General features: G+C 35.1%; 2 protein-coding genes across 6 annotated transcripts in view; one reads left to right on the plus strand and one right to left on the minus strand.

Annotated features, from left to right (window-relative positions):
* Positions 1-4098, minus strand: part of LOC111048113 (motile sperm domain-containing protein 1) — a 28369-nt gene extending 24271 nt beyond the window's left edge. The window contains exons 1-2 of one of the 3 annotated variants that reach the window (XM_039433989.1): positions 3890-3988; positions 958-1114 (exon numbers count right to left, since the gene is read on the minus strand). The gene's annotated coding sequence lies outside the window, so the exon portion shown is untranslated. Of the gene's footprint in view, positions 1-957; positions 1115-3889 lie in introns of all 3 variants that reach the window. The other 2 variants (XM_039433986.1, XM_039433983.1) reach the window with 2 other exon arrangements.
* A 12949-nt stretch (positions 4099-17047) lies between these two features.
* LOC111048112 (interaptin) overlaps positions 17048-19125 on the plus strand; it is a 31517-nt gene continuing 29439 nt past the window's right edge. For 2 of the 3 annotated variants that reach the window (XM_039433997.1, XM_039434006.1), the window contains exon 1: positions 17048-18694. In XM_039433997.1, coding sequence (XP_039289931.1) covers positions 17412-18694 — 1283 coding nt within the window. In that variant the 5' untranslated portion in view covers positions 17048-17411. The remainder of the gene's footprint in view (positions 18695-19125) is intronic. The other variant, XM_039434011.1, reaches the window with a different exon arrangement.

Here is a 19125-nt window from a genome sequence, read left to right on the forward strand (position 1 = left end):
GAAATAAAGTTGGAAGTCATACAAACCAACAGAAAAAGAATTTGAAACAGTAGGCTTAAATATTCAAACAAACAAGACAAACATGATTTTGATTGGAACCTATAGATCACCTGACCCAATCAACGTAAAGGAATTCCTCACTAAACTTGGAGGCCTGCAGCAGAATTTCTCAGCAAAGCATCACAAAATAGTGATCCTGGGTGGCACAAACATTGACACTCACAACACATCTGCGCAGAACTTCAAAGGCCTAAAAAATATGTTGTTTAAACATGGCTGCCAAATTTATTGTTCAAACTTAGCCACAAGCATTGGTGGATGCTATCATAACCTCTCACCCTCAGATATTGAAGGTACAGCCTACCCAAGCCACTTCTCAGATCACCACGCTGTATTGTGCAACATAAAATACAAATGCAACCCGGAAATTCCGACATACAGGTATGAAAGAAACTATTCAAGAGGAAACATCTTCTTCGATGGCCCTGCAGCCCAAATTGAGCCCTGGCCTCCTCAATCCTGCCTCTCCAACCATCTCGATCCCTTGCCTCCGCCCTCCAATTTCTCACATGAAGTATATATTTCTTGCATACTTTGATACCATCTGTCTTGGTTTTCCCACTGGCCTCTTTCCACCTGATTCTCCTATATACTTTTTTTGGGGGTCCTAATGTCTGGCTTGTACTCTACATGACCTGCCAATTGCCCAAGTGCTTCAACCTAATGTACATGGATAGGGGTGGCTCCTTATAGACTTGTGCCAACTCATCATTATTCCTTATTCGCCAAACTCCTTCCTCACATACAGCTCCATATATTCTCCGTAGCATTCTTCTTTCCCAGCGATTCAGAGTGTTTGCAGCCCTACATGTTAGTGCCCACACCCCACTTCCATAGGTTAATACTATGCTACTACTATACTACTACTATGCGGACTATGGTTTTATAAAGTCTGACCTTGGTTTTTCTGTGGACATTTCTGGATTTGAATATTTTCAGTAGAGAGAAGAAAGTGCGGTTTGCCATGCTTAATATTTTCTGAACTTCTTTCATTTCATCATTATCATCTGCCACATTGAATCCCAGATAGGTGAAGTCAATCACAGTTTCAAATCTGTAATCACCCACCACAAAGTGTTGTGTAGTTGAGAAGTTGATATTGTGGTGATTATTCATATTGAATGAAAAAGACTAAGAAATTGTCAAAATACCACAGATTTATTGATACTTAGAAAGACCGATTTCGGTTATTAAACCATTGTCAATCTCTGATAAACTAAAAAAGTAAAATTACTTTTTGACAATGGTGTAATAACCGAAACCGGTCTTTCTAAGAATCAATAAATCTGTGTTTTTTGACAATTTCTTAGTCTTTTTCATCAAACAAAGTGTTGTCCCAATCTATTTTGCTGATGTCTGCTTTGTCAAGAGGAAACATACAAGAGCTACTAAAATCGAAGCTACAGTATACCGACTGGTCACCAGTGAATGAGACACACACTGCCGATGGAAAGTACAATATTTTTGCAACAAAAATGTGACAGAAAATGGATGAAATAATGGCAAGAGGACCAAGGAAGATCCCTACAACAAAGGGGCTTAAGTTTTGGGACGAAAACACTAATCTACTGAAACACAGGATGCATCTAGCTAGAGAGAAATATTCATCTTAACTGCATCAGAGGATCATAAGCAGCAATACAACTAACTAAAAAATCTATATGACAAGGATGTAAAACATGAAAAAGATACATGTCAAGAGTAGGATTCTGGAATCAGACAAAAATACCAAGACCCTATGGAAAATGATTAATGATGAACGGAACAGAAGTAATCTTAACAGGTAGGAAAACCTCTGTTTGGAAATAGAGAGCCAGAAGATCACTGATCCTTTCTATACTAGCAGCATCATAAATGAAGCATTTACACAGCCAGCAACATCAGGATTTGACCCTACTCTAAGACGTACTGCCAAGCTGACAGGCATCACAGCATTGAATGAATTTCAGATGATAAATACAGCACAACGTCACCATCTCATGAACAAACTAAAATCGAACAGCTCTGCTGGGCATGATGACATCACTGGAAAAATATTTAAAAATTGCAAAGAACAACTAACAAAGCCTCAACTGGAAATAGTAAATTCATCCCTAAAACAAGCTGTATTCCCACAGGCTCTCAAGATTTCTAAGATCTTTCCAAAATTCAAAGGAGGAGATAAAATGGACCACAAGAGCTATAGGCCCACAGCAAACCTACCTATAATCTCAAAAATTATCGAACGAGCAGTATATGACCAGCTTATCCTGAATTTGGTGAACAACAAACTTATAACAGCACAACAGCATGGATTTCGCTTCTAGCTAGGAAGCTTCTAGGCACTACAAGTGTAATATCTGAATTATGTGACAGCATGAACCAACTATGGAAGAAGAAAAATACTGTTATTGGGCTGTTTACAGATCTTTAAAAGGCCTTCGACATCCAAGACTGGAACATCCTAACTGAAACTGAGGGAATCAGAAATAAAGGGAAAAGCATTAGAATGGATAGAGGACTACCTCACCAACAGAAAGCAGTATGTGGGAATAGTGCAACACAAGAAAACTGCTCTTGTAAACTAAATCCTCACTCAGAGCAGTGTCCCAAATTTTGACAACAGAAATTGACAACAGAAAAAGTTGCATATTGTTTGCTGATAATACCACTATCCTGATACCATCGCAGAAACTTCAAGACCCACACAGAATTGTCGAGAAGACCCTGGAAGAGGCCACAGACTGAAGCTGACCATTAATAGGATAAAGACAATCCATAATAGATTCACTCCAAACAACAACAACCCAGAGAAGAGACCAACAAATGATGACTCAAAGATAGCAGACTATACAAGATTCATGGGGATAACATTGACAGACACTTAACATGGAGAAATCATATTGAGCTATTTTGCAAAAGTTTAGCATCTGCTGTGTATGTGATACGAAGAATCAGAAGCATATCAGAAAAAGTACATCAGTCATTACATACCATTCACATTTGAGATAGACATTGTTACCTGGGGATCAGCATCCCAAACACACCTTGACGGAGTCCAGAAAATACAGAAATGGGCCTTGAGAACGATATTGGAGAAAAATTGATGGAGCACTGTAAACCTTTATTTGTAGAGAGTAAAATAATCACGGCAGTTTCATTCTCTCATTGTACCTGCTCGAAACAATAAATAATATGGTTAAAAAGAAAGGTCTTACCACAAGACAGAAAAATCACTGCTATAACCTTCGAAACAACACAAATCTTGACTTCCACAACAGACTGAAGAAATACAGCTGCTCACCAACATACTATGCAGGATTATACTTTTTCAATTTACTGTCACGTAACCTGAAGGACATAGAAGACGAGCATACATTAAGCCTATAGGCCTATGTTGAAGAGCATACATTTCAACATACACAATATACTCCTGGAAGAAAACACCCGCCGTGGAAAAGAATGATGACAACTCCTCAGCTAACAGACTGTCAGGAGGACAAATACAAGTTACAAGTAGTCTAGACCTATGATCTATGTAGGTCTCAATGCTGGATTCCACTACTCAAGTGGTAAGTGGGTGCTCCCCTCATCATCACCTCTCCTATTAATCTATGTAGGTTACAATGTATTTGTGTGAGAAAAAAGCTCAATCAAACAGTTTTTCCATTAAAATTTATTACAGTTGTTAATACTTTTAATATCAGCATCGAACTCTAATAATATATTAAAACTTCTTTAGCTCTAAACAGAACCTTGCGGAGCACGACTTACCTGTTAGTTAAAAGATAAATGAAAATAGAATGAAAATGACAAAAAAAATATTGTATAAAAGTATAGGTTAACTTACGATGTATTTATGATAATGGTATTTTTTACATTCAGAACATGGCAGTTTTTCCCAAGTTATCGATTGTATACAGACTATGCAGACATGAATTACTGCAGAAACCGGACATGTCCAGAAAAATCGGAAATTGCTTTTATCATAATTATATTTTATGATTCTCGAGACCAAAATACGTCAAAAATAACCGCTAAAAATCAGACTTCTGCCATCTATAGCCAGGTGTGCCCAATCACCCCAAGGGCAATGGCGCATGCCCCCCCATTCCAGGGGAATTCCCTCCCCCCGCACAAAAGGTAACCCAAATTCCCAACCCTTTAGTTTTTAACATTAGTCAGTGTATGACAATAAAATTCACATCTTACATTCTAATCTTCCAAAGGACATTATTTACCTTTGGTCTTGTGAGGAATTCTTTCTGTTCTCATAATATTGTAAAAATATATACAGTATCATTTACCTAAGCCTTATATAAACACATTATTTCTATTTCATATAGCCTAACATTATATGGGAGAGAGCAGAGGCAATGTAGGTTTAGATGAGTTTGGCCATGTAAAGTGCGAATACTTTAATGAGCACGATGATGTGAGACAGTTTTTTGAGGGAGAAGGGGCGAATAGTCTAAAAATAATTCACTTTAATATACGAAGCTATCATAAGAACATAGACGAGGCTTTGATTATTCTGGAGAGTTTGAAGGTAAAGTTTGATCTCATTGCATTGAGTGAGGCGTGGATTGATAATGACAAAATCTTAACACAATTAGAGGGATACGAAGTATTCAGTACGGTTGCGGGATGGAATAGGAGTGACGGTACGGTGGTTTATATTGATTCCAAATTAAACAGTAAAACAGATCAAATAAAATTGGGCGAGGCATCTGGCTTGAAAACAGATTTTAAGTTGAATGATAGAAATTATTCTATCATTTCGATTTATCGTAGTCCAGCTATGAACTCTGATTTGTTCCTTAATGATTTAGAGACATTTTACTGTAATCTTGAAAAAAGAAACACATCTTATTTATTTTTAGGTGACATTAATATAGACACTTTACCCGTTAACAGAGGGCATAATGATAAAGACAGATACTTGGACATTATGTACTCGAACGGATTCACTGAAGGCATTTATTTACCTACCCGAGTTACCGACTATTCTCAGACATGTATCGACCACATTTTTGTCAAGCATCCAGACTGCAACGCAGTCAACGCGGGAATCTTGAAATCTGATGTAACTGACCACTGGGCTGTCTTATGCAAAATAGTCCAACCACAAGTCGAACCTAGACCTATGCACACACACCAATCTTATTTCAATAAGGTACAATTTCGATCCTTGCTTGAGGCACAATCGTGGGATCAGGTAACAATGCAACAGGAGGCTAACACCTGCTGTGCTCACTTTCTGAGAATAATCTGTCAGTTAAAGGAGAAAGCTGAAAAGCCTTTTAAAGCACGCGCATGCCACAAAAAACTCAAGCCATGGATTACTACCGAGCTGATAAGGAAATTAGAAAACGGGATAGGATGAGTAAACTAGTTAGAAATAACCCTGGGGACCAGCAATTACTTCATAATTTTCGTTCATTCAGGAATAGACTCAGCCAAACTTTGAAATATGTTAAAATTAATTATTACAAAAAAGAATTAACTGATAATGCAAATAATCCGAAAAAGTTTTGGAAAATAATAAATGAGTACAATGGAACTAAAGTAAAAAAACAGCAACTCCCCATACAACTTTTTCTTGAAAATATTGAGGATGACAGAGAAGAGAGCATAGTAGAGGTGGCAGATGCTTTTAATGAATATTTTTCAAAAGTAGGAAGTAAGTTAGCTGCAGAGTTGCCTCCCCCCTCACAGGAACAACTTCACGAAGGCACTTTGTGTAACAATCCCAATTTACAGTTTCAAATACAGCCAGTCACGGAAGGTCAGCTCTTAAAGATTGTAGGAGATATGCGAGGTGGCTCGGCCCCAGGTTTTGATGGGATTAGTACAAGTTTAATTAAAGACAATATTGATATTCTATTGGTTCCATTAAATCACCTTATAATCTGAGCCTGAAAACTGGTGTATTTCCTGATGATCTGAAAGTCGCCAAGGTTATACCGATTCACAAGACCAGTAGTAAAGATAATATGAACAACTATAGGCCCATATCCCTGCTAAGTGTAGTGTCGAAGCTATTGGAAAAATGTGTCAAGGTGCAACTGCAGAGCTATTTGGAGGAGAACAACTTGCTCTCTAATGCTCAGTTTGGCTTTAGAAGGAGTAAGAATACCTCAGATGCACTTTTTTCCATAAATAACACTTTTATGGAGGCAATCAATCGAGATGAGAAAGCTCTAACAGTATTTATTGACCTGACCAAGGCGTTCGATTCGATTGACAGGAGTAAACTCTTCTCAAAACTGGAGATTATGGGGGTGAGGGACTTGGCTTTGGCCTGGTTCAAGAGTTACCTTGGTGACAGAAAACAAGTTGTCTCCATTGGGTCGAAACTAAGTGGAGTTAGTGATGTGGAATACGGTGTGGTGCAGGGCAGTACCCTGGGGCCGGTTTTGTTCCTTATCTACATAAATAATATTGATAAGCTTAATATTGAAGGAGAGCTGTTTCTATTCGCAGATGATACTGCAGTTATATTCAGGGGTGCAAGCTGGAATGAAACTTACCTAAAAGCCGAAATAGGAATGAAGAAGCTGAAGGCATGGTGTGATCAAAACATTCTTACCATGAATGTGGGAAAGACAAAATGTCTGCCTATCGCACTTAGAACATCAAGTGAGCCCCCTAATGACTTGATGCTGAAACTCCATTCTTGCGACGATAACTATAGCATTGACTGCAATTGCCAGACAATTGAGAGAGTAAAAAGCTACAACTATCTAGGTGTTATGATAGACAGTAATCTTAGATATGAAAATCATATAATCAATTTGCAACGTAAGCTCCGAAAAATGATCTATATATTTTACCAGCTTAGCTTCATACTAAATGAAAAAGAAATTAAGTCAGTCTATTTTGCCTATGTCCAATCGATTCTTAGTTATGGTATAATTGCATGGGGTGGAGCGGCTAAAACTACGTTGGAGCCTCTGTATATTATACAGAAGCTGATAATTAAAGCAGGCTTGAAATTAGAGAAGCAGTACCCCACAGAAGCACTTTTCAATTACTCCAGATTACTGACTCTCAGACAAATCTATATAAAAAATGTACTTGTTTTTACATTCAGAAATAGGGATTGTATTGTCACAGAAGTAACGCATAATTACAATACTAGAAGCTCTGCAAATGTGGGCCTACAGGTCCCTAGAATTATTAAATCAATAAACCGCACAAACCCGTTTTATGTTTCCAACATCTTATTAAGAAAAGCCCCAAACAGAGAAATAGTTGATCCCACTGTTGGTATTCTTGCTTACAAAAAAATTATTTGTAATTGGTTATACGAGACTGGTGCCTGTAACTCTGAACATCTGCTGGAGCCTTTGTACTCTTAATTTATAAAAGAGTAACTCAGACATACCGTTTAAGAAGTCCCCTAGCTTCGGAATCAGGAAACATTTTTGCCATCTGCAAAACTATAATATAAATGACTCGCCTTTTATGTACCTACCTTGATTCTTGTTTATCTCCTCTCATTGCCGCTGTTCTTTGCTCAAAACTTTTTATTTTTTCCTTTCATTTTTGAATTTCTCATTGGACACTTTCAATTTCAAATTACTTAGTATATGACGGTACTCGTCCCACACACAAGTCTATGACTCATGTGGGACTATACCTTTATTGCTGGGTCAGAGCACTTTGATTGGGTATTGTGTAGGCTATTCATTACATGTTTATTTTTATTTATTTTTTCTAATGGAGGTTTGTATTTTTTTTATCATGTAACTTATTTAATTTACGTTTTGCAAAATAAGACCTTCAAGACTTTGTTGATTATTGGATTCTTCTGTATGTCTATCGATTTAGTCATTCAACTATAGCTATTCATGTAGTTTAGCCTAGATCAAAAAATTTGTTATATTCAAATTTGTTATATCATTGTGTGCTGAATACCTCAATAAAGAATTATTGAATTGAATTGAATTGAATTGAATCATCGTTTCTCATCTCTTTTAAAATAAAAATAAAGTATCTTTTCGATATTATTTTTGAGACTAGCAGTGCACCCGTTCTTGTTCGGGATGACTAAAAAGTACTACATTACATCAGGAAAAACTACATGACAAATATTTTAATAAGATATTAAAATATGAGTAAGGGAGGCTTTGCTTTTTAAATGTTGAGGTTACTTATAAAAAGTTGATTAATAATATCATTGATAATTCTGTATTGCAAAAGAATATTGCATAGCAATTTTGGTACCTAAACATTCATACAAATTTGAAGCGATTTTATTCATACAATATTTATAATGTCGGCAAGTTAAGGTATTTTAAATCCTATACTATTAAACGAGCAATTTCTGTTTAGATGTTTAAGTGTTTAGATGTTAATATGTTTGTATTTTACCGGATCTCGAAAACGGCTCTTATGATTCTCACGAAATTCAGAACATATTAGTAGGTTTATAATATTAAAATTCGATTGTACTAGGTCTCATCCCTTGGGAAACTCGCTGAAGGACATTAAAAGAATTTATCCATCCTTGGAAAAACAGCTGATAATTTCGTCGCCTGTTGAAGTGAGTGAGCGAGTGAATGTGTGTGGGACTGAGACAAAATTATGACTCAGTTGTTGAACTTTTGTACCTAATTCAATCAGGTACTTAGTGGCAGTTGTACAAAAGCCGGTTAAATTTTAATCCTGATTAATTCCAGTGGAACCAATCAGATAAGCTATCTGTTTGAGATGGTCTTCTGTAATTTGGTTCACATGAAATTAATCAGGATTAAAACTTAACATGCTTTTGTGAGAGAAATTTCAATCCACTGTGATTAGATAGAACCTTTCTGTATGAACTATGAATATTTATTAGAAATTTCTTCTTTCGTAATAATTATTTCTATATGCTTTTGTGGGTACTCCAGAGCGGAGCTTGTTGCCCCGATATTTATCATAAATTGGAACAGGTTGTCACTGATGTTTTGTTGGTAGTATTTACTCTTTCTACAGTTACCTTGAAAAGTGGCCATTCCTGCACTGATTACAGAACGCAAAGAATCACTTTTCCGCTCTAGTGCGGGAATAGTATATTTCGCACCTAGGGCCGAAAATGAGATATTTCCGGCTCGAAATCGGTTTTTAAGTCCGAGGCCGTAGGCCGAGGACTAGAAAAGATTGAGAGCCGGAAATACATTTTTGCCCATGGTGCGAACGCTATTTTTTGCCACACCAAAAAAAAAACTTCCCAATATATAAGAAATTAAAAAATAAATAAAATTCAAACAGCCTATTTTGATAGTTTGAATCTTGGTTATGAAAACTTTCACTGTCAATTAATTTCAATATTACTAATTAATAATTTACAATAGTGACAATATTTTTATACTATCAATATTTCAAATAATTGTTTGAATTTTTATAGCTCGTGCTTTGCGCCTGGTGCAATATCTCATGGATAGATGGATGAATAGAATTTTCATTACTATTTTGAAATAATGTGATTAAAAAATTAATATAATTGCATATTTCACAGTCTTGTCTCAAAATATATGTAAAAAATTGATTGAAATTTAAATTACGGTAACTAATATAAAAAATAGCTAATAAAAGTCGAAATTCATCAACAAAAAAAATGTCACTGACTGAGGTTTGAACCTAGATCATGTTTGTAATTCACTGAGCTTTGAGTTCTGATGTATTACGCCTTTACGCTCTCGGCCATTGCATATTTTTGATCAAAGAGGCCTGTAAGTCAGGTAACGTATGTAGGCTACTATAATATAGTGTAGGCCTATAGCGGCAAACTTGAAGCCGGTTTGCCGGCATTTTCACAACAAAATATTGCTCTGAAAATAGTTAAATCATAGAGAAAACATTCGAAGATTCAATCTTGAGTGGGCCTAATGTTTTCTCTATATGGTTTGATATTGAAGAAAAATTATCTAAAAGTTTTAATAATGAATTACGGAAAAATTACTAGGAATTTTTCAGTCAAGACTGAGTTTCACCAGTAGGCTTACCTTAAACTTTAGATCTCTGCTGTATTTTCCTATTATTATTGTTGATTGTATTGCATTAAGAAGTGGAATTCGATAATAAAAAAGAAACAATTATTACTCTACCTCACTTTTAAATATTGATACAATTATTGTACTTTGATTTCAAATTTGATTCTTCACTTTTAAAGACTTGCAATACTTACCTTTCTGACAATGGACAATGCAGCCAACATTATATTGTTGAGGCTATGGAGATATCATCATATTCTATTGTTTGATATCAAAAACACAATAATAAATATTAAATTATGAAACAGTAATTCATAAAATATATTATAGACATGATACCGCGATTCACGATACATAATTATATAGATTATTACAGTCATTATGAGATTATCTCTATGATTTTTGTGAGATCGGACACGATCAGCTGTTATTCAAGGTCATTTTACAGCCCTAGGGCCGTAAAGTTTTACCGGCCTGGTCAGAAAACAATCACTTTCGGCCTCCATATGATGCACGTAAACCAGCTCATTACATCCAAGTGTGGCGAAAAAATTTTTCCTGCACTCCACATTTGCAACATGGCAGCACAAAATAGTTGGTGGGTTATATGGAGGATTAGTGCACGAAAACAAAAATTATGTTGGTGACAATGACTGTGGTTAGATTTAGATAAGAATCATTTCAATGGCTAACCTACATTTATGATAAGATCTCAATCTAGAAATCCAAAACAAGAGTAATGTTTATCTAAATCATAATTATATAGTAACTTATCATCATTTAATAATGAATAATGTTTATTTTCTATTGACAGTAATAATTATTTCAACTATAAGCAATGAGAAATGTAGCAAACACACATTATGTAATTTGAATTTTCAGGTTAAATAATTACCGTTTGAAATCCATGTCAATAAAATTACGTAATAAAATAACATTAGAATATACTACAAAATAGTTATTTGTGCAACCAGTGCGCAAAGTGACAGTTTGCTGCACCGAAAGAAACGTTTACGCCCGAGCCGTAGGCGAGGGCGCAATGGTTTCTTGAGTGCAGCAGAGGAACTTTGCGCATGTATTTCACATTAAGTTTTTCCTACAGTTACCATTGAATATGAGAAGTGGGTAATTATGGGTAAAATTGCCTGAAATGCATCAAATGTTTTTCTGTGTAATTTTATTATTGATAAAAACCTTAATTTATTGTCAAATTGAATAAAAATGTTGTCCTTGGTTATAATATCTAATACTAATAATTAGCGCGTTGTGCTTCATTGCACCTCTGCTCGCTATAGCAGCCACAGCAGTCACTGTTACCAACTTCATTTTGATTTTGCTGCACTGTTGCTCCATATAACCTACTAAGTATTTTGCGTTGCCATGTTGCAAATCTGGAGTGCAGAAAAATTTTTCCCGCACTAGAGCGGAAAAGTGATTCTTTGCGTTCTGTAATCAGTGCAGCAATGGCCACTTTTCAACGTAACTGTAGGAAAAAATATTTTCTGTAGTCTATGCTATTTTATAAATATTTTTTAGTTTACTTATATTATTTTTCGGTAATTTAGTAAGTTAACCATGTCTAAATATCTGAATACTGTTTTAGTTTGATGAAATGAAGTTAGGTACGATTCTTCCCGCTAGGTCGCGCGCTTGACGGTTCAGCCATTCAGCCATGCTGTTGGCATGTATTTTGAATGCAATTTTTTGTTTTATCTGTATTTTTTCTGATTCTTGACTGAATAAAGATGAGAACTTTGGCTGAGAATTTTCAACTTCAATTGGATTATTAATTTTTAAATGAATTAAGTTTGTTATTAATAACAGCATCACACACACAAACATTTCATGGATTTCAGCCATCATTTTATCCATAATCACTCACTTTTCATATTCAATGGTAACTGTAGGAAAAATTGAATGTGAAATACGTGCACAAAGTTCCTCTGCTGCACTCAAGAAACCATTCCGCCCTTGCCTACGGCTCGGGCGTAAACGTTTCTTTCGGTGCAGCAAACTGTCACTTTGCGCACTAGTTGCACAAATAACTATTTTAACATTACAGGAGTAGGCTAAATAACACAAGTCGAACAAAATGTATCTTCAAATGGTTTGGTTTTTGGAATAAAGATATCATCTGAACAAGTACATTTTGTAAATTCTATCTATTAATATCAAATATCGGGGCACTGAGCTTTGCTCGTTATTTATTCATTGATAAACAGAACTCAATTCTTTGAAATTGTAACCGGTGGAGGTATTTCTAACCCTACACCACACCTGAAATCATTTCTGTAACCGGTGACATATTAGTCTATATTTATTAACCTTCCAAATATGAAATATATAAAAATACATGTGGTTCGATAGTCATTCTTGCAGACTATACCACCGCTGGCCACCAATGTAAATGGAGGGGGGTTGTTTCTTCTCTTCTATAATATTTACCAAAATTATGCTATCAAATCTCTATTTGAATCCTTGATTGGTTGGGAGCTTTTAGTGGATTCGTTCATTCAAATGCACAGATTATCATCATTGTCACATATTCTAGCAAACATAGTAACTATAGTAACTACGAGCCAGGAACTTCAAAGAAAAATACTTTTAAAATTCAACCTCAGGTTTATTGAACTCATTAACGAATCAATAGAAATCATGTCGAATTCTCCAACAGAGTTACTCAGTAACTGATTCAGAAAAAGAAGGTATATTAAATTAATTCAATCTATACATTTTGGGAACCTGCTAACTTGCTGCAACTAAATTCGGGCCTCGGTCATTCTATGTACTAAATTTTGAGCTTAATAAGAAAAACAACAAAAGTTCGGCACTCACCATTTTAACAATATTCAAACTTTGACTCTTCAGAAACACTCACATACGCTTTAATAAAACTCACTATACTTGAACTCACACGCACAAATAATTTTCTGATTCTACTCCTACTAACTATATAAAATTTGGTTTTCTATTCATCTAGATAAAAATTACTGATAACTGAAACATAACAATTTGTCCCTCTGAATGGGAAATGGGCCCAATCAGAGAACCAAGGCTCGCAACTGTTACATGTTTTCCCAGTTATGTCTCAATTTGAACTGTGGCCTTTTCACTGAAAATTATTCCCCCTCCACGAGCGTTGAGCATAACTTCCAGTGGAAAAGCCAAAGCTGGTCATACAATTCCCAAATACAGTAGCTTTTTCGACAAGAAATTGAAACTGCATTTGAAAAATGCACGGAAATTGCTCTAATTTTGACAACTAAGCAACAAGTTAGCAAATTCAAACAAGACAGAATCAATTCTCACACTAAAAACGCAGGGTTCAACAAACAGTAAAATCAAAGTTCATTTCAGTTCAAAAACCTGAAAAATAATATAAGATACATACAAACAACTACAATAATACCCACTCAATATCACACTATTACATTACCCCCTCCCCTAAAAAAGACGATTTCACCAAAATTTCATTCACTCTTAATTTGCTTTCACACTAACACTTGACACTATTATCTGGTCGACATCAAGCCTGGAGCTGGGACCTGGAACAGCCCTTCGATATGGATGGGGGTGGTCGAAGAGATGCACCCATGCACCTGATGGTAGTACCCAGACATCTCAGCCCGTGGTAGGTGGTTGACATCAGCGCAAACTGCAATACAGCTGTAGGTCAGTTCTGGCAGTCGGAAGCCAGTCAGCTGTTCGCTGGCCTCAGCGACATCAGGACGTCAGCATCCTCCCGGAACAGTGGACATCACATCAGCAGTAGCAATGATGTCATCGGGAGTGGGGCATAGATGGAATGGCTCAATCACTCTTGCACACAGTAGTCTCTTGTAGACAGGCCGTGATATCCCAGAAGACAAATCACTGTTTCTTCCAACAGGAACTAACCTTTTCAACTGTTATCACTCAACATTTCATCAAAACTCACAACTTACATGAAAGTTGGGTGTGCCAGACCCAGAAAATTTACTAACACTGTAGCTCAAAATAGAAATGACCGGGCCCTTTAAAATTAATTCAACTCAAAATATTCACTTTTCACATAAGACAACAATAAATTTGAACATATGATATATTTCCTAAAACTTCAAATAATTTCCTAAGTCATTATCAACTGTCATTTCATTATCTCGTATCAATTAAATTCGAAATAAATTACAATTATTCTATCTCTCTACAAATTCATAATCACAGAACAATAGCATGCAAGCTTGCACTTTTGAAAGCTGCATTACCGAAGTAGCGTTCAATATTCAGATTTAATTAATTGTTGCTTTAACTAATTTACCATTTGTTTTTAAAACTGTTTATTTCATATCCCTTTTCACGCTCTTCTCTTCTCATTCTTTTGTTTCATTTCTACTCTCGTTCATCTTTGACAAAATAATATAATTACGATCACTGTTCTACTCTAATTTTCATTCTTCTCATCGCACAGTCCAAGGAGTACTTTTTTTTCTTTCCAACCGTTACTTTCTCTCTCATTCTCAATTACACTTGTTGATCTTAATCACTCTTATTACACAATAAACAGATTCTCTCTCTTATACACACTTGTTGATATCTACACCATCTACACTGTTTCTCTCTCTTTCCAACATACACTTCCGAGTCAGCTATCTATCTTTCAATTATTCAGGTCAGATCTACTCGCAGCTTTAGTTTAGTCAAATAATAGAACTAACACAGAGGAAAGAAACAATGTTATGCTTTATTCCGTGCTACTACTATACAACCTTTCGGTCTTCATATTGGCGAGTCTGAACTTTGGTGTGAGTACGTATAATATGACTAGTCAAATGAGTAGATAGACAAAAACGTTTTGCGTAGACTTTGCATTCGTAAGATCTCTCCTTTGTGTGAATATGCTTAATATGATTATTTAAATGAGTGGACTGTTTGAAGCTTTTGGGGCAGAATTTACACTGGAAAGGCTTTTCATTGGAGTGAATGAGCATATGCCTTCTCAAATGTTCTGACCGTTTGAAACGTTTAGCACAAACTGTACACGGATGTGGCCTCTCATTGGAGTGTATTTTTTCAATGATTTCATATTCAGAATTGAATATTTTGTTAATTTTATTAACTATATTCCCACATTGTTAAAGAACGATCTGGCAGCAGAACAAAGCGAGATAGAGATATCACTATCCTCTTTTTTGAATTATAGATAAGGATAGCAATACTATCAAGCACTGTCATTATAACATGGACCTCACTATATTAACAGAGCCCTAACCAGTTTAACTATGGATATAATGACTATATTAATTGAAAATTAATAAAAATGCAAAAATGAAATGTACTCACCGATATCATATAAGTCTTTTAGAAATATGATTCCTTATACAAAGTTTTCAGACAAGGAAATCACAAGATGAAGCAAGCAGTTTGGCTTTGTGTCGATAATTCAACTAATATATCGAGATTCGACAAGATATCGATTGTAGAACCTCAATAATGATCAGGTCTATGGCTTTCAATGTTGAACATCAGTTTCAGATAACAGAGATCAGATATAAACAAATTTGAATAATTTTTCCGCGAGGTGGGACAAAGTTACCCCGGTCGACGGTACTGAATGCTTTGAGGATTTCAAATATGCCCATAACATAATTCATTATCCTTGGGATCAATCAAGATAAATTGAGAATCAATTATAGTATAGGATGATTATTCCCTCTATTTTATAACAGAGTAAATAATTATACCATTCCATTTTACTGTTGAAGACCAATTTATTTGTCTCTGATAAAGATTATTCAAATTTGAAGTTTACATTTCAAAAAGTTATTGAACTATCTACTCTGTATTCGAGCAATTCAATTTTTTCATCATGATTGTATTCAAACAAAAACACTGAGAATTGGTCTTACGAAATATTGATTTCTCAAATATTTCTAGATGAATCTTTCAACACACTTCTACATTATTCGTCAATAAAAAAACTAGATTTCATTAATTTGGGTATGATAAATCACAGAACACTGCTATATAGAAATATGTCAATAATAAACAACAATATCTTAAAGGCATAGAGAAAAGTGTCAGTAGATGGACAAGCCACTCTCTGTCTCAGACAGCACCGTATCACGCATGCGTTAGCAACGGGTTTTTCCCGTTCCATTCAGTCAGTTCTTTGAATGTAACGTTCTTTGTGATGATGGTTACCGAGCACTGTAACTGGAGCCAATCGTCATTCTATTTGATGAAGATATTATTATCCAATGATGATTTATCATTAAATCCAATATAATAATCAATATATTATCATTTTATTTAATAGAAGAAAGAGTACCTTTGAAAAATATAATTGATAAAATATATAACAGTTGTTATTTAAACGATGTTAAAAAACACTATAACCAGGTCAGCATATTGTCATTTCAAAACAAAAACCGAACCCCCAACCACCCCTTTTACATTTAAAACATCAATAAACATAACTATTTGAAAAACCTCTAATCCCTTCCAGCATATTGCAATTTCAAAGCAATATCCTAACCTATCTTTCCACCTTTGAAATATCAAAAAGCATAATTCAACCTGGACCCTAGCCCTTTCTAGCATATTGCAATTTTAAAGCAAAAACCTAACCTAACCTTATGAAACATTATTGAATATAATCCAAAAAACCTAACCACTAACCCCTAACCCCTTCACATTTAATAATTTAGATTTCAAAGCAAAATCCTAACCCCCTAACCTATCCTTTTACCTTTGAAACATCAAAAAACATAACTCTACCTAGACCCTAGCTCCCTCTAGCATATTGCAATTTTAAAGCAAAACCCTAACCTTTCCTAATAAAACATTATTAAATATAACCTAAATAAAACCTAACCCCTAACTCTTTCACATTTGTTGAACGATGGACAAGGATAGCAACACCATTGCAAATCGTACACCACCATTTTAACGTGGACCTCACTATAGATACTCAAAGAGTACTTTTGAATAACTAAGTTATAACTGTGACTGTTGCTGGCCGTTACTCTGTTTCTGAGACAAAGAGAAGCTGCTGTAGATGGTGGGTTCTACCGTTTGTTTACTTTTCAACTCAAGATATTTTGAGTTTTGGGTGTCTATTTTGAGTTATTATGTGATGCAATATTGTAATCGTCCAATTTTATTTAAATATGTTTTTAGTCTTTTACTTAGTCCTTACAAAGTGCTGTCACATTTTCTGGAATTAGTTTAAAGTGTGATTTTTTATTGATGATTTCAAAATTCTTACCAGTCGATGTGATATAACCTTGTGAAGTTCAGTTTGCTCTTGAAATATTTAAATCTTTGGTGTGTCATTATCCAGCCCCATTGTTTCACGTTTGAAAATGTGGATGATTACAAATGTATACAGAATATTATTTTCTTTAGCTAGTGATGTGCGATTCAGATGATACAGATTTCCTTCTTCTTATGCCTCTGTCTCAGAAACTTGGAGGTACTGTTGATTCTGCTTATAATTCTCTGTCATCCCAAAAAACATTAAGCTGTAATAATCCAGACCATGATAGCAATGAATTGATCAAAAATATTTCTGATAAAAAAGCAAGTGATAGATCTATAGTTAGAAGTTCAAATAATTTGGTATCGGATTCACTTATTGAATATAATGATAAAAGCGATTCACTGTCTCCGAGTAAAAGTTTATATATGTCAAATCACATATCAATATCACGAGATCATAAGAAACAACTGGATGAGCACAAATTAATTGCTGAAATTGATAATTATTTCCATACATATTTGAATAATTCATCTTACATCAATGAGAGAATGGACAGTTCAGGCAGCACTGGCTTTAGCCCTAAAAAAGCTGTTGTACCCACAACGGTGATGCAATTGAGTGATTTAAAAACCAGCATTGCAGACAGTGATAATTCGAAGCATTATGAATTGAATGAAGTAGGAAAACTTCTTAATGAAATGGAAAAAACCCAGTATGAAATCGAAGGAAAATTAAAATCAAGAGAATCCAGACTTTATAAACCATTGGCAGAGAAATATACATTTTCTAATGCGTACCAATCTGGAGACAATATATCTTCAGTGCCTGACCTTGGATTTGGTCTTCGGGACATGTGCTATAATGATAAATCTAAAAACGCAATGGACTACCATGGAAATCAACGGCTTGATGGAAATCACAAAGATCCAGTTATCGAAGAACCTTGTGTAAAATCTAGGATAAATCCTCTGGGTTTCAATGCTAGTTACAATGGTAAAACCTCTATCTCTGATAATATTGCAAACATCAAATTCCACAGTTATCCAAAAATCAATTTGAATTCATCAACGAGGGATGGGGCTGAAAATATTACAACAAAACTCAGACACCTGGCTGTCACGCCACATGAAACATTGGATACAAAAAGCTGTATACCAAATGAATATTCAGATGATACCATGCCAAGGTATGGCAAATATGTGCCGTCTAAAACTGATTCGAGTAAAAATAATCATTCGATAGGTAACTCCCTGCAAGGGTTTGATGAGCTTAGCTCTACAGAAGAAAAAGTGAATGAAATGGCTGGAACCGCGTCACACAAAAAGAAGAGAATGCCTCCTCGACGCTTTGGCAATAGAGTAGTCAGAGGATCAGGCACAATTAACTCGAGATGTACTAGCTCGAGTGGATTCGATATTATGACTAGCAAAAGCAGGTAGGAATTATAGGCTATCAACTCAAAAATTATTATCTCATCAAATTATTCTTTATAATAAATCGATGAACGATAGATATTAAAAATATAAGCTATTAAATACAACGTGATTAAAAAAGAATACTACAACTTTGAAAATCTGTATTTAATCAAGGAAACATAATAGAAACTTTGGATGTAAATCAAAATGAAGATTATTAAAATACGTTTTTCCCCACTAGAAAACAAGTTCACAAATGTTCAATGTGACCCCCTCCAGACACTCGAGTGATATCAATACGATACTCGAACTCGTTCCACACCATCAGTAGCATATCGGGCGTAACAGTTTGTATACTTAGCTGCTGTTATTTCTTGTTTGAGCTCCTCAATGTTAGCTGGTAGAGGCGGTCGATACACCTTATCTTCTAAGTACCCCCATAGAAAAAATC

Source organism: Nilaparvata lugens, chromosome 1 (genome assembly GCF_014356525.2).
Source record: "Nilaparvata lugens isolate BPH chromosome 1, ASM1435652v1, whole genome shotgun sequence".
NCBI classification, from domain to species: Eukaryota; Metazoa; Arthropoda; class Insecta; order Hemiptera; family Delphacidae; genus Nilaparvata; species Nilaparvata lugens.